Source organism: Anas platyrhynchos, chromosome 25 (genome assembly GCF_047663525.1).
Source record: "Anas platyrhynchos isolate ZD024472 breed Pekin duck chromosome 25, IASCAAS_PekinDuck_T2T, whole genome shotgun sequence".
In the NCBI taxonomy this organism is placed as follows: domain Eukaryota; kingdom Metazoa; phylum Chordata; class Aves; order Anseriformes; family Anatidae; genus Anas; species Anas platyrhynchos.
In genome coordinates, this window is record NC_092611.1 from 6,815,948 (window position 1) to 6,831,385 (window position 15,438).

A 15,438-nucleotide genomic window follows, 5' to 3' on the forward strand; every position below is an offset into this window, starting at 1 on the left:
TTCAATTAGCTGCAAATGCTTAATTTGGTCTCAGGTAGTTGAGACTCGTGATGTCACGCTGATTTGGTCGCCCTCGGTGTTTGCATCTGCCTTAGTGAAACCAGGAGAATTAACTAAGTTAGAAGCTGAAAGGCTACGAGCTAATAATCCTCTGCACAGGTTAAGCAACAATGTGGTAACGATTTCTTGCTCCTCTCTCTGCTACTGCTTTCGTTTGCCATGTAGTGCGTGCATCCAATTTTTCCTCGGTGTAAATTAGGCCACTGGGAGCACTTTGCCTTTGGGTAGTTGAAGATGTATTAGCTGTAAATTAGTTTATTGCAGCTGGCAAATATTTAGAAGCTTTGCAAAGGTCGTAAGGGTGAGTGTTGTCTGCACATCCTATGCAGGATGGGCGTAGTTTGACCAAAGGTTCACGACTGGGTGGGAGAAGCAAAGGCAGGGCTGAAACTGCTTCGTGGTTGAGCGCTCAGCTCTGAGCTGATAAATTCCTCCTGATGAGCCGGCAGGTCTTGGGTCTGGAGTGTTGGCGTTGGGTTTCTGGAGCGGTTGATGCACGTTAACCTTTAAAACAAGCTGCCAGGAGAATCCGAGGTAAATCCAAATGAAGACAAGGTGCTCGTGGAGCTGGTGTTCGCCATGCTGACCACATCTCTTATAGGGGTAACATAATGACCTTCTGTGCTGTGGGGCAGACAAACTATCCTGATTCCTTTTCAAAACCTAAATCCATCAGTGAGGGTGTTGCTGATCTATGTTCTGCTGTTAAGGTTTCCAAATTCCAGTAAAATTGGTATCGAGACCAACCTGCAGCGAGCTGGGGTTGAGTCAGATAGGAGCTCGCGGTGCCAAGGAGCAGGAGGACTTAACCTTGCTGGTTCTTTTTTTAAACAGCTCGTGAAAGGCACATCGGAGGAGAGTAAATATTCCTTAATGTGATGTTAAATACGCATAAATTTAAAAAAAAATAAAAAATGGAGACAGATGGTTTGTCTCTGAAAGCTACAGAGGGAGAAAAGTCCGCTCACCTCTTGGAGTCTACGCTGAGAGCTGGGTTGCAAGGGCTCAACCTGTCCTGCATCCCCTGATGTTTATGTCAGATCTCTTTCAGCAGGACCAAAGCTTCTAATTCCGAATTTTGGCAGCTACTGGGGAACAGAACCGATTTCTTACCGGTATCCAGAGCCCGGGATACGCGTGGGTCCCACAGGCAGCGGAGGTGCGGCGTTCCCGTGCCAGGCACTGTGCTCACTTACCAGAAATGTGAACTCTGGGCCAAATATTCAAATGGGGCTCTGAACCTTGTACATATATTTGCAAAACTTAAAGCTGGATAATTGGACTTAGTGTTACGGTCTTTTGAAAGCTACATTTCCAGTTGTATTGCATGCGCTGTTGTGTTTTTTTTTTTTTTTTTTTTTTCCTCCTCCCTTTCTAATTGCTGTCTTTTGCTGTTTTCAAGCCCTGCTTCCACACAGCAGCCTTGTTGCTGCTTCCCAACGACCACAAGCGAGGCACGGCATCAATAAGGAGCTGGGCTGGGTGCCTAATGAAATGCAAAAAGCGCTGGGGCAGCGTCAGGAGCCATCTCCCAGCCCTTCTGCATGCGCCGGGTGACAGCAGATCCCACGGCACTCGCTGGCTTCGGGTTCCTACGGTTGATTTAGGAAAATCAAATGGTCTGCCGCAGCGCCCCGCTTCCTTTGTGCCTTGCTTTGATTTTCCCGTGCATCTAACTAGAAAGCTTTTGCAGACTCCGTGTAGGAGGAGTGGTTGCAGGGAGGCGGGGAGCGGGGCTGCCTCCATTGAGCCAGCTCTGTATTGCAATTACTGGCAGGCCAAGCAAACATTTCATTTCCCCGTAATTAGCTACAGTTTACGGAGGCAGGTTAATTTGGCCCGCCACGCCCTGTCTGCGCAACAAGCCCTCTTGCTTTATGGGATTCTTCCATAGGCAAAGGGTTTTTTTAATGGATTTTAATGGATTTCAGAAAAGAAAATTAGGGAAAAAATCACAGCACCCATGTTCTGCGCTATTTCCCCCCCCCCTCAAAGAGCTGAAGCTCAGGTTGCCAAGATTATATGAAAATGGGGAGAAAAAGGCAATTTTGGAGCTCCTGTTATATTGTCATGCTGTGTTTATCTCAGCTGCTTTGCCTTATTTCAGCTGCTTTCCCTTCCTTCAGGGAAGCTTGGGCTCTCTGTGCCTGGGAATCTTTCTCTGTCGCCTACTTAAAAATAAATAAGCAAGAAAAGTGGGTCATAACTTCTGAAATCACAAGGCTTGACCTTTCTACTGTACGTGGTCGATGCTGCTACATGCGTAATGCGAGAAAAACGTGCAGCAAATGAGTGAAGAAATCAGGGGCAGTTCTTCTTTGCAGAGCACTGGATTTTTGTTTAATTTTTTATGACGTTTTCTGAAGGTCTTTTAGAAAATATTGGGCTTTTTTTTTAAAAAAAACAGTTTTTTTTTTTTTAAAAAAAAAAGGTTTTCTTAATGTTTAATTCATTTATTTATTTATTTCCATTTCAAAGATGTGAATCTGGCTTTCCCGGCGGTGGAAACCGACTGAATTAGGAACTCGTAGCCAGTCGCATTGGGAAACCAGCAGAAAATCCCCCAAATCTGGCAACCTCTCTTCTCCAGCAGTTGCTGAACCGTGTTTTGAGGGCAAACCTCATCCCCACTGCTCGACTCTTGCTTCTAGGCTCCACCTGAAGGCAGCAGGGGGGACACACGAGCGTCTTGGTTTATTTATGCTCTTTTCCAGTGTCCCCCTCCCCAGCTCTGGTTTGTTTGTCTGCTCCTACCCGGTCGTGGAGGCAGGAAACAATCGGTGGCCTTGTTGGAAGGCTGGAGCTTCAGGCCCCGAGATGCAAAGCTGATGCTTCTGAGCCTTGGAAGTCGGTCAGGAGCGGCAGAACAGTGCCGGCTGCTGAAAATGTCTCCGTCCCCTCCCCTTTGTAGAGTTTCTGAGGGGACTGAGAGTTCTCGCAGGGTCCTGGCTTCGGCAGCGGAGCAGCACAAAGGCCACATTGAGAATAGCTGCTGGGGAAGCCCTCCTTCCTTGCCGGCCCTGTAAATGCAGTTCTTTCTCCATGAAAAGCCCTGACATCAGCTCTTGGAAAAATCCAAGTGCTTGTGTCATGGAAAATAGCTGAGGCACTTGCTTGGGCTGGGACTGAATGAGCGGCCTGTGGATAAAACTCCTCTGGAGATGCTTTCCTTCTGCCCCTTCCAAGTGCTCCTGTTCCTAGAGAAATAGAAACCCTTCCCTCCTGGACGTGGGACAGCGAAGGGCTTGTCAGAAAGAACTAGCACGGGCTGCAGGAGACTTGGACTCTATAATTTAGTTATCTGTTTAACAGACTTTATTGGAAGCTTCTTTAAAAGCTGAATAGATCTAACTGCAAAGTCAGATTTCCAAAAGGGAAGAGTTTTGATTTAGATGGACGTCACTACCTGCATCATCAGGAGATCCCATGGACCTCCTTGGATGGAGGCAGCATCTCCATGTTTTTGCAATACATTTCATGAAGACCTACCTTTGCATTCTGGTTTTCTTTCATTTTAATGTTTTTTTCCCAAAAAAACAGTGCAGCAGCACTCCTTCAGAGCCCTGACCTTCTCTTCTTAGGCCCTCAGAAACCTGCTGGCTTTCCAGACTTGCAAAAAAAGCATCCTTTTCCCCCCTCAATTTTATCAGAACTGATCTTAATCTCATCTAAATGCTTAACTCAGCGCTTCTGGCTGCCGCAGTGGTCTCTTGTATTGATCCACCAAGAAGCACGTTGATGGGCCATGGCTTTATGTTTCCTGGGTTCCTTCTGCGAAGGCAGAACTAAGCCTGCTGGCCAAGCCGTCGGTAATCTAAAGCTAATAATGCCACGAACGATTCTTCCATGAGTCATTGCGTCAGCTGGGGTTGTTGCCTTGGACTCCTACAAAAATAACACGCAAACTTTTATTGCTCAGCTCGGTTTCGCCTCCTTGTGCACTTGCTATGGTTTGAGGATCCCTACATCAGCTCTGGGTGGTCCCAGGGATCCTTTTGGTGCCCTCCATCACTCAGCTGTTACCTGCACCTTGCATTGTGCTCTGGTTGGGGTATTTTTTGAGGAAGAAAACTGTTTTCCTCAGCTTATTTTGTCCTTTGACATGGGGAGGAGATGGTAGTGCACCAAAGACCCAACGTGTTGAATCGGTGGCATCCACAGCAGAGCTGCTGTGGTTGCAGCTGCATGTTGTGGGCAGGGCAGGGGGCTGGCAGCCTCGTGTCTGCGTTTTTTCTTGCTTGCCAGTAGTGGCCCACTTGCTGCATCTGTGTTTCTCTCGATCCGCCTGTCATTTGCTATCTCATCAGTTCCTTTTACTCGCCCGCCGCCCTACACAGAGCGCGCCTACCCCTTTTTGTGGCGGCAGAAGACTGCCTTTAGCTCTCTATGAAGGTCACATTGGTACTGCTTTTGTTCGGGTCGTGTCAGCACTCTGCCACAATACCTTTCTCAGGGCTTTTAAGCCCAGCAAACAAGTGGCTGGTGGCTCTGTGCATCTGCAGACCGGGGGAATATGAATATACAGATTTTATTTTATTTTTTCAAAATCAAGTTGTGAAACCGGTGATGTTTAAGCAAACAGGCTTCAGTCCTTCCATTGCAGGATCTCTTCGGGGCAGATGAGGAAGAGGAGAGCAGGATCCGGCTCTTCCTCCCAGAAATAGAGGGGGCAGCCGACCGATTCTGTCCCCAGCACCCACGGAGGTGGTGCCAGCAGAAGGCCTCCCATTGCCTCGTCATTTGGTGCAAAGCTGCTGAAGTAGGATGTAATTTTAAATAGCTCCGCTTTGGGGCTTTTATTCGGGACGAGGATAAAACTTAACCTTTGGTTTTCCTCTTCTAAGTGTGTGGACAAGACGGATGACCTGTAATTATTTCTCATCTCTCTTGGGTTTGGGGTAGTTGGGTGCCTTTGTTTCTTCTTTTTTCCAAATGCAGGATTCTCTCAGAGGGTTGGTCGGCAACGAAGCAACGCCTTATTTAAATGAAACTAATAAAGCAAGGAAGGAGCTTCTATTGCAACTGTTCGTCTCCTAATTAAAGATTAGTTCCGTCAAGCAAGCAGTTTTGGGCTGTTCTCTTTTGTGTGGGTTTCACAACATTTCTTACTCATCTCAGCACAAGTTGTAGTAATTTAGGCTTCCACCGAAATACACACAAGCTTCATTTCAGGCATGTGAGTAGTCCTGCTGAAGTAAAGGGAACTAAAGTTAGGCACATGAGTAAATATTTCCAAGGTTGAGGCTCTCATCTGAATCTAAATATTTTTTTCTTTGATCAGGTTTTGAGATAGCAAATACTTGAAATCGAGCAACGTTTTAGCATGGGAGGGGAAAAAAAAAAAAGGCAAAACAACAACAAAAATCACACCAAGAAACCTAACATGGTTATCTGAGCGCTGTGCTATTTATGGGCAGATATATTTTCAACCTCCAGGGCTGGAATGGAATGCTTTGGGCTGCAGGGAGCTGGGAATCCTTCCTCGCTCTGCTGTGTTTTGACACACGAGGTCTTAAAACTATCTTTTTTCGCTCTTGGCTCAAAGGTAGCTCTTAGGCAGTGGTCCAGTACTGAGTGGAGCATGCATGTGTGAGCTAACTTGGGGAAGTGTAACTTTTAATCCGCAGTCGTACTGGTTGTAGGTACATTTTTTCTCACTTGGCTTTCCGGTAAATAGATTTTACTAATGCAGCATGACTAACAAGCCATACTTTTCGTAATTTGATGCATTTAAATTGCCGAAATTATTTGACCCAGTATTTTAAAAACAGAATGTGACTTGGCTTTTAATTGTTCCTGGTATTTGGGAGTCGAGCGAGTGGAACAGCTTGTTTGAAAATGTGCTGATGTTCATCACTTATCAGACAAAATGTCTACGGGGTTTTATCGTGGAGCCTAAACTTGCCAGCTCGATCTGGAATTAAAGCTCCAGCTGCTAACCGCGCCCTGCCGTGCCTGCAGCCTGCCTGGTGTTTGCAGCAGTGGGTGAAATCCATTTAATACGTTATAAATGGTGCTGAATGAAATAAAGCGGCGAGGGGAGGCTCGGTATGACTTCCCGGCTTAATGCGGTGTCCCAGTGAAGGTCGGTGGCACTGGGACACAAAGAGCCATGGAAGAAACTCATGGGGGGCTCTGTTGTGTGCTCTGTGCTCCGTTTATCCAGTGGCACCGTGCCATGGTGTGTGAGGGATGCAGTGACTGGGACATCTTCAGCTGGGAAATGTCAGGTCGCGTTCTGCTAGGGCTTGGGGAAGAGAAAGGGAGCTTCTCCTGGCTGGCGTGGATCTTACAGGTGTATTTATACTCTCAGCCACCTCTTCCATCTCTCATTTCTGTGGCTTCACGCCTTGGTGGGCTGGAGCTGTTGCAAGCCTTGGAGGGGAGTTTTTTGGGGGTCTTCACCTCCAGCCCAACCAGCCCTTTTCTTTGCTGGCAGCTTCACCCAGCACCTCTGTAGCCACACTGGGTGCAGGATCATCAGGGGACAGGGACTTCTCTGCTCCCCCTTAACGTCAAAGCACAGGAAGAAATCCTGAGGATTTCAGCTGGGGCAAGAATACAGCTTGAAAAAACTTCGGTGTTTCCTTTATAAATAACATCAACAGCTTGTGTACAGTAAGTTGAAACGCTGATCGGAACTCCTAGACCTCGAAAATCCATCATCTGCACTTGGTGCTTGAACACATAGTAAATAGCTCGGAACCAACCAAAACAGTGCAGCGGGGAGCTAATTTTGCTTTAGAAATGGTTTCTTTTGCTGTAGGAGCTTAAGCCTGGAGTTCTGGGTGCTTGAGAAGGAAGCCTACGGAATAAAAGTTTTCCCCCATCAAAGTATTTGTTAGTGGTGCTAGGAAATTTTTATGCGACTCACAAGCAAGTGCATTAGATTAAAAAAAAAAAAAAAAAGAAAAAAAGTATAATCTTAACCATCTTTCCCTGCCTTTGAAGGGATGATGGTTTGTCTGCCCCTGGGTTTCTTTGTTTTCCTTTCTGCTCTTTGAAAGCGATGTGTGGTTATTGCTGCATCTGCTCACCGTGCGGCATTCGGGCCGGCTTGGCCTGGGATGACTTTTGTTTTGCTTTGCTTTGGGCTTTTTGGGCTTTTGTCCCACACGGAGCAGCTCTTTGCTGCCCAGGATCCACGAACGGCAGGGCTGGGTGCTGGGGCTTTGCAGATGGAGCAGCGCGAGGAGAGGCTGCGCTCACAGAATTGCCTGGGTTGGAAGAGACCTCAAGATCATCGAGTCCAGCTCGCTGCACCTTGCTTATCCGAAGCCGTCGATTTCCCAGCTTCTGAGGTGAAAACAACGATTCCTGGCTTTTCGTGGGGGAAGAAGAACCAGCAATTCCATGGAGTCTGGGTCCACCTTTCCTTTAACCGAGAAACTTCACCCATCGGTTCCTACAGCTCATATCATCCAACCTATCCATCCCCGTGGTTTTGAAGCCATCGGAGCGTTTCAGCTGTGTTTGCTGCTGCTCTCTAGGAGATGGCAGGAGTCTGGCTGCATGTAGTTATTGTCAGCAGCAGGCACACACCGCTGCCGGTGTCATTGGAGTTTCTCTTGCCTCGTGTGTCATCGGGTGCTCATCTCGGAGCCTTGCGTAGGGGCTCGGCGAGCGTGAGCTGGCCAGCGCTTCGTCTGCCCGCAGTTAAGTTGTTCTTGGAAGCGAGGGATTACGTTGGGTGCTTCTTCGCTGTATCCAGTTATGTTTTCCAGGTAATTGGGAAGGAGTTCGCAGCTCTCAGCCCGTGCTGCTCCCGGCTGGGCCGCTCAGCGTGGCACCGAGGACAGGAGGACGGGAGGTGCTCCTCCTCGGAGAAAGGAGCCTGAAACCCGAGGTGTGCGTCGGGGCAGGCTTGTGGGCAGTGCTCGAGGCATCTGTGTTGTAATGCTGGAGGTGCTCCTGGGGAGCGCTTTGCTTCTGCCCGTTGGAGCAGCTTGGTTGGGCAAGGCTCAGCTCAGCTGGATGCGGTTGGAGGTGGTGCCTTTGGGAGCGTCCTGCTCCGGTGGCAGGTTTGTTTTCAGCTGAGGAATAGTGTTCTTTACTAAATAGGTCAGCTAAAAAAAAAAAAAAAAGGCATTTAATGCCCTGTTAACTTCTGCGGTATTAGATTTGTTTTTACTTGAGTCTCCTCCTGACCCTCACCTCGTTGCTTTTTGGAAAGCCTACGTAAACAGGAAAACCCAAGTGCAGTAAGGATAACTGGTGTGTGGGGGGGAATTATCAGCTACAAGTGTAGATGTACTCGTCGAGAACAAAAGGGGATTGATCCTTTTTTCGTCAGTACTCATACAGGTCTAAATGTTCGTATTGCTTTCCAGCCAAAGGACCTGAAAAACATTTAACAAGTAGCCATGGCGCAGCTAAATTTCTGAAAAGTTTTGAGAATAAAGAGTTGTTTTAAAAAAGCAGAGCTTGGTACCTTAATTTAGGTGGTGTACACCTTGCTCTGTCATTTTTTTGGTGATAATTCAAGGGGAAAAAATCCTGGTTTGATGTCTTACTTGGTTTTATACGTGTTATTTATTAATTAAAAAATGCATATACACTTCTGCCTGCCTTTAACTCAGAGTTCCTGTTGCTTATGTTCTTTGTGCGTCCCAGAAATAATATTTGGAAGAGTTAATAGAATTTCAGCTTCACTTTGTGCTGCTGTACTTGTCTCAAATTTGGCAAGTTCCTAGTTTCATGAAAATAGTTCGAGGTCTTGTTAGGAGACGTCAGCGTGAGCTCTGATATTCCTGGACACCACAGAACCCACGTGGGAGGGACGTAATGGGAATGTCGCAGCTCCAGGAGAATTTTCAGTGGGATTTTGGGCTTTCTTGGACACCAGGAAAAAAAAAAAATCAAGTTATAGTAACTTGTATTGTATGGAACTAGTTGTTAGGAGGGGAAGGTGATCTATGAGCTGCTACGCTCTGATGAGGAAGGCCTACTGGACACGGGATTTGGCGGCACGAATTCAGCTTCTGTTCTTTGTTCTGTTTGAAACCTTAATCTTGATATTTTTTTGCCTAGTTGAATCAATGAACTAATAATTTGCTGAGGCAGAAGAGTAGAAAAGCCTTGGTTGTTCTCTTTGGAAGACATTACAGAGGTGTAAAATAACTTTGTATTTAAGAATAATTGTAGATCAAGCATAATATTGAGAACCAAAAAATCAAAGACAGTTCATTAAACTTGTTGTTTCTTCTTTTCAGGTTTCCTCTCAAAAAACCTACAAGGTGAGTAGCTGCAGCTTAATTTTTTATCTATATTACAAATTACGGTACAGCATTTTTGAAGGAGGAATGGGGCTTGAGATGGGCAGAGAAACGATGCTGTGCTGGTGCATGATGTGCGGACACTTGCTTCGGGGGCTGTGGGGTGGGTATTCTAAGTCTTTTTGCATCTCTAAACATTTACTGTTTGGTGGGAGAGGAGGTGGAGTTAAGACTCGAGGAGGTTTTTCAGTCTGGAACTATTCTGAGGGAGATGATTTTTCCCCTTGACCTCGCTCTGGGAAGAAATTCAGAGCTGAACCTAATGTGTGCCTTCTTATCTAGATGGCCTTAGAGGTCATTCCCAACCTAAATGATTCTGTGATTCTATGATCCAAACTTCTTGTTAGCAAACAGAACTAGTTAAGGTAATTTCCAGAACTAGTTAAGGTTGAGCAGTGCTTTTGTGGCGTGATAGTCAGGATCATCTGCTTTGCTTTGACGCAGACACGGCAGCATTCTGAGCAGAGAGTCTCCAGCTGACAAGAAGCAGAAGGTTGAACGCTGCAGCAGCACACACGACTTCGATCCGACAGGTAAAGCCTTAAAACTTCACGGCTGAAGATCTGGGCTTTGATTTGAAAAGTGCTGGGGATTGGAATGAAACCGGTTTTAATGTGTCAACAAATGTGGTTTGTGAGAGTCGTGCTCTTCTGTGCTTGCAAAGCCCTCCGGAAGCATGCAGGCATTGAAATGAATACGGGCTTGCTTTTAAATGTGCTCATCGACAAAGTCGCTGTTAATTATGCAAGAATAAACCTAGATTAGTGGTATCAGTGAGTAATTATACCTCCTTCCTCTTTCAGAAAAGTTAGTCTGAAATTTCAGGAGGCCAATACTGTAATTAGTTGTGAGCAGTTCCCTGGCTGTTTTAGTACAAAATAGTGTGAAATCTGAGACCTTATAGACTCGACTAGCTCTGGTATTCCTTGTAAATTTTTTCTGAAGTTTAGTGGATTTTGAACCATCTCCGCAGAGGGAATTTGTGCTTTCCGACATGCTGTATTTTAAGATGAACTTCTGTTTTTTCAAGGATATGCTATTCTATTTTTTAACCTTCTGAAAGGTTGGATCTGGGTCAGCTTGGTCAACCTGTCCAGTGCTGTCATGGAAATTAGGATGCATGCAGGGATTCTTCCTTCCCTCTGCGAAACACTAACCCAGTGACTACTGTGTGTGTTCATGAAATGCATGACAGGCTCTTGCCTGAGCCTCCTGGCCCCATGCAATGTGCTTTTTTCATGTCTGTGCATTCTGCTGTTTAGCCCAGTGATTTCCCTGGGGCTTGTGGAAGAGACAAGAGTTGAATCTAAAGGTTGTAGAACTTGTAGAATGTGTTTTTGCACAAGGCATTTGAAGCTGATGTTTATAAACCGTCCTGTTCGTTAATGCTTCCTGCCACTAGCTGCATGACTCCTTCCTAGTGTGCACAAAATAAATTAAAATGGGCTTTTAACATTATGTTTAAAAAAAAAAAAAGTCCTTTAAGGGAGAGAACCTAAATTAGTGGTTGTCTTCTTTTCCTTAGTCCTTGGGAATACAGAACGTAAAATTATGTTGGCTGGGGGAGGTCTCGGGCTCTGAAGTTGGTTTGCAGAAAGAATTCTTCAGAAGCAAACTTCAGGAATCTTCTCATCTTAAATTGATGAAAGTAATTCCGATTTGAGAGCTGCTGCCTGGCACCACTGTACAATGGTTATGATGTGGTCTAACGGATGAACTCTGTACTGTAGCCTTCATAAAATTCCTTTCTTTTTAAGGGGTAAATTCAGAATGCTGAACCACTGTGCACATGTTTATTACTTACTCTGGAGGTGAATGTTACCAGAGTTTCTATGCTTGGACTGTTTTTTATCCAGAATATTTTCTGTAGTTCGTAACCAAGAACTTCTTTTATTGTCTCAAATCCTGTAATAGATTCTTTGTGGTGTTACCTGTGTCTTCATGCTTGTATTATTCACCCCTTATTCCAAGTGTTTCGCCTACGTTTTGTTCACATCCTATTTGTGTTTTGCACGATTTAACCTAATAAATCAGTCTGTGTTTTTCATTGATTTTTTTTTCTCATGTTTGGTCTCCATATTTTCTATATCTCTTTCTCCTTTTCTCCTGCTCTCGTGCAGATAGCTCCTCCAAGAAGACAAAGTCTAGTTCGGAGGAGAGTAGATCCGAGACGTATGGTAAGCTAAAGCAGCCGCTGCAAGCCTTGCACCTTTGCAGTCTGCTCCATGCTTTCTGTCTGTGCACCCGAGGCTTTTATCCTTTACGTGATCCGCATGGTTGGCTCTGCAGCAAGGAGTGGGAAACTGGGTTTACGTGTTGCTTCAGTGTATCAGCTTGTAGTTCTTGTAGTGGCTGGAAACTAACCCGTACATGGCAAGCACAGGCTGGCACCTATGTTCTCCTGTTCTCCGTTCCTAACTGGGAAAACCTGGTGGGGCTGCTGTTCTTGGAGATCTTGTGCCACCGAGTGTTTTTGGCATTGTGCGAAGACACGGCTCGTGCTGGACTCCAGCAGAGATTTTGTAGTTGGAGAAAAGTCTGGGTCTTGCTCTAACTGTAGAGGTTAATCTGGGTGAGCTGGTAACTCGTATTTTGCATTGTCTGTAGAGGATCTTTTATCAACTTATTTTTATTTTTCACAGAAGTGAAAAAAACATAGTTGAAAATATTTTTTTAAAATGTGAGAATGTGAACTTAAATCATTCCTCATACGAATTTAACCGTTCTTCATTGCAAAGTGGGGCTAACTTCCCTGGTGCTCCTTTATTACTCTATTACTGTGTAGTGAGCATGTAGGCTGGAACAAATTGGCGTATAACAATTTGGGATAGGAGTAGCTCCACGTCATTATGTTGCCAGCACACCTTGAGCGGTGCTGCTGGAAAGTGTGCACCAAATGGAGCCTGTTTGCTCATCTGCCCTTCTTCGCCTTACATCAGAGACGTCAGTCTTCAGACTGTGACACTCTCTCCATCCTACCTTTATGCCAATGACCTGTTGAATTTGTGATCCCTATTTGTTCTGGTATTTAAAATAGTCTGTGATATCTTCCGATTTTTCTCCTGTTGATAATTTTGCTTGCTGCGTAACCTTCTGTGGGCTTTTGGACAGAGGCACCGACTCTTCCAGTATCAGTTTTATTATTTCACTAGAATAAAACTGCCAGGTGTTACTGTGAACCAACATCATAAACCAGCTGTGTAACACAAAATGATGCTGGCGTAGCTCTGATTGGAAGGAACGTTGAAAAAAAAAAAGCAAAACAAGCAACAAATGTGTAGAGTTCCTTCTCAACCACTGTAGCCCTTCAGTTGACACGGTTTAGGGAGGTGTGTCTGTTCTTCTGTCAGATCTCTCTTAACTTTCCCTGGAATTTGGAATCACATTTCTTATTAAAAACAACCCAACCGACCACAACCAGCCAACCAAACGGGGTAATACAACAGTTATGCTCCTCGGGGTGTGAGACTTCCACAGAGACTGCAAACAGGTTTGGAGAGAGCTTAGGTAGGGCTGGAACCTCATCCCAGAGAGACCTGGCCTGCTGCAGCTTACATCTTCCTCCTCAGAAACAACAAACAAGGAAACAACCTGCTCAGAAAGCATGTAGTTTAGGATGTTTCTGATGAGCTTATGCTGAATCCCTGACTAGTTCTTCCCTTCGCCAGGTTGGTGCTGGCTGGGGACAGCGCAGGTTGACTAGCTCCCTATGGCTTGAACCTTCATTAGGTTTTGCCTCACGCTGCTTACCCATAATATACTGGAGGTGCTGTCAGACTATTCTAGTTTAATTACAGGAAACATTTGGTATGCTTAATGGAATGTATCTGTGTTTATACTTCTCCCTCAGTCTGTACAGTGTCCTGGTTTTTCATGTATGGCAGAAAGAAACACGACTTCCGAACTTAAGCCTTCACTTCCCCCAAAGTTTCCTGCAGATGCTCTGTCCGTGTCCAGTATCTATGGGAGCAGTTTCCACTCATCCTTCCTTTCCAGTGGCCTTTTCAGTTGTGGACCTTGCCCTGCCTTTTGTCTCTACCCTCTCCTTTTCCCAGGTTCTGTGGTATGTGTAGAGAGCTTTGCTGTTTGCTTTGGAAGGGACCAAAATATTTAAAGACCTGCAAGTGGAAATACTGTACTGATATTTTTCTTGCTGGTGACTGGATGGTTACTGGCTCTTTTTTGGCTAGCCCTTGGAAGGTGACTAATAGAAAAGTCTTGAATGACAGCAGAAAAAGGAGGTGTGGCTCCGTGTGTTTGTTCTTACCTCTCAAAATTCTTAATTAAGGAGCAATAGGCCTGAATTCAAAGAATATAAGTGGCTTGGCTGGGGAGAGTGGTTAGGTAGGGAAATTGTTCTGATAGACAGAAGTTGATTTATAGCCGTATCAAACTTAGAGGGAGGTGTTTTCTCCCATAAATCCAACCATCTCGTATCTGTGTACTCAACAAGGTCTAGCTGATGAGAAGAGAGATTGAGCGTAATTTCAGGTATGCTGTAATTAACTAATTAGTGCTATAACCATCCACTATGCTTGACACCTCTTTCTTGAAATAGAATTCCCATCTCTTAAACAAACTTGAAAATTGATTATAGCTTCGGGGGTGAGAGGTTAGATATTGGTTACTTGCTTCCTAAAGATACCTTCCTTTATATTTACTAATTAGAAGTTTCTGACTCCGATGCTGGACTAGACCTTCTGCATACTCTTCCGCATATTGCCTCCAACTTTGGGGCAGGTTTTTAGCTCTTTTTTGTTTTGCAAATCCAGATTTTGCCCCTGTTGACATGTGTTTAAATCGAACCCTGCAGAATCTGTCCTTACTCTTCCTGTTTTGTTCCTCGCGGTTCTTGTCAGCCTTGTGTCTTTATGTTGTGACCATTTTTCCAGCCTCTTAAAAGGACTCTGGGGAGCCCCTCATCGCTCCCCTTATAATAGCCAGAAACGGCTCGGAGTGCAAGGGGCACTCGACCACAGGGATTGAATGTGTCGTTGCCATGGGAGCAGATAGTCCTATTTTTAATGGTTAAAATACATTGTTCTTTTCTTCTAGAAAGGTTACCAAGCTTTGTTTTATGAATGGTTTTCAGTGCCATTGTTATTAGCAGCCTTATCAGGACATTATATGCTGCAGTAATTTCCAACAGGATAGTTTCTGCTCAGGCTTTACATGACTTCTGTTACCAAGTTAGTGGAAGAATCTGAAGAATGCTGCAAATATGTCATTTGGTATGAAGAACATGGTGATAACTCGAATGAAGTGAAATGCAGAATTTCATGCGATGAGAAATTGTCGTTATAAAAGCCGATAGTTTTATTTATTTTGTGGAGCAGGGTTTCTGGAAATCTTTGATGGAAATAAAGCCTCCCAACTGAAGTGAAACAGTTGGACAGTCTCAAAACCCCAAGGAGTTTGTTTTTGTTTATTGAATGATTCATTTCAAATCACTATATTAAATTGCATTTTCCCATTGTGGCCTCATGCCTCCAGGGAGGTTAGAGTTCACGAGGCTCCTCCCGTGCAGTGTCCCACACAGTTTGATCAGAGGAAAAGCCCCATTATGTTATGGGAGATGTAATTCATGGCTCCATTCTCTCTTGTGAGTTAGGTTTTCAGAACAAACTCCTGCTGTATTTGTTATGCCCTGCTGGGGAATTGAAATTTCGTATTTAACTGAATAGCTTCAAAATATTTAGGATCCGTAGAGAAGAAGATGAATGGTCTCTTAACTGAAGAAGTTCATGGACATTCAAAATGTCTCTGTCGGGACTGTTCAGACAGTCATTTTCACCACCATGTGTAAGTGACCTTGAGAGGCTGGGACTTTACCCTTTCCTGCTACCCAACAGGCTCACTTGTAAGGGGGCTGGAGAAGTGGCCACAACGTCTCGGAGGGAATAGTGCCACCTATTGAAGAGCTGATCGTTTTAGCTTTTCCTCCAATTCCTTTTTTCGGAGACTGGTAATTTCTAACAGCTTCCACTTCTAATCTTAAACCTCTAACTACAGCTAGTAGCAGCTGATGCAGTTAGCTGCTTTGCTGCACTCATGGCTTGAGTAACAAACAAGTTTGGGGAATTGCAATATGCATCAAGATGAA

At 45.0% G+C, this 15,438-nt stretch overlaps 1 protein-coding gene across 4 annotated transcripts in view; it reads left to right on the forward strand.

Annotated features, from left to right (window-relative positions):
* The window catches only part of ARHGEF12 (Rho guanine nucleotide exchange factor 12), a 74,339-nt gene that overhangs the window by 21,063 nt on the left and 37,838 nt on the right, over positions 1–15,438 (forward strand). For 2 of the 4 annotated variants that reach the window (XM_021274916.4, XM_072027783.1), the window contains exons 2-4: positions 9,273–9,296; positions 9,780–9,868; positions 11,456–11,512. In XM_021274916.4, the coding sequence (XP_021130591.3) occupies positions 9,273–9,296; positions 9,780–9,868; positions 11,456–11,512 (170 nt within the window). The remainder of the gene's footprint in view (positions 1–9,272; positions 9,297–9,779; positions 9,869–11,455; positions 11,513–15,438) is intronic. The other 2 variants (XM_021274917.4, XM_072027784.1) reach the window with 1 other exon arrangement.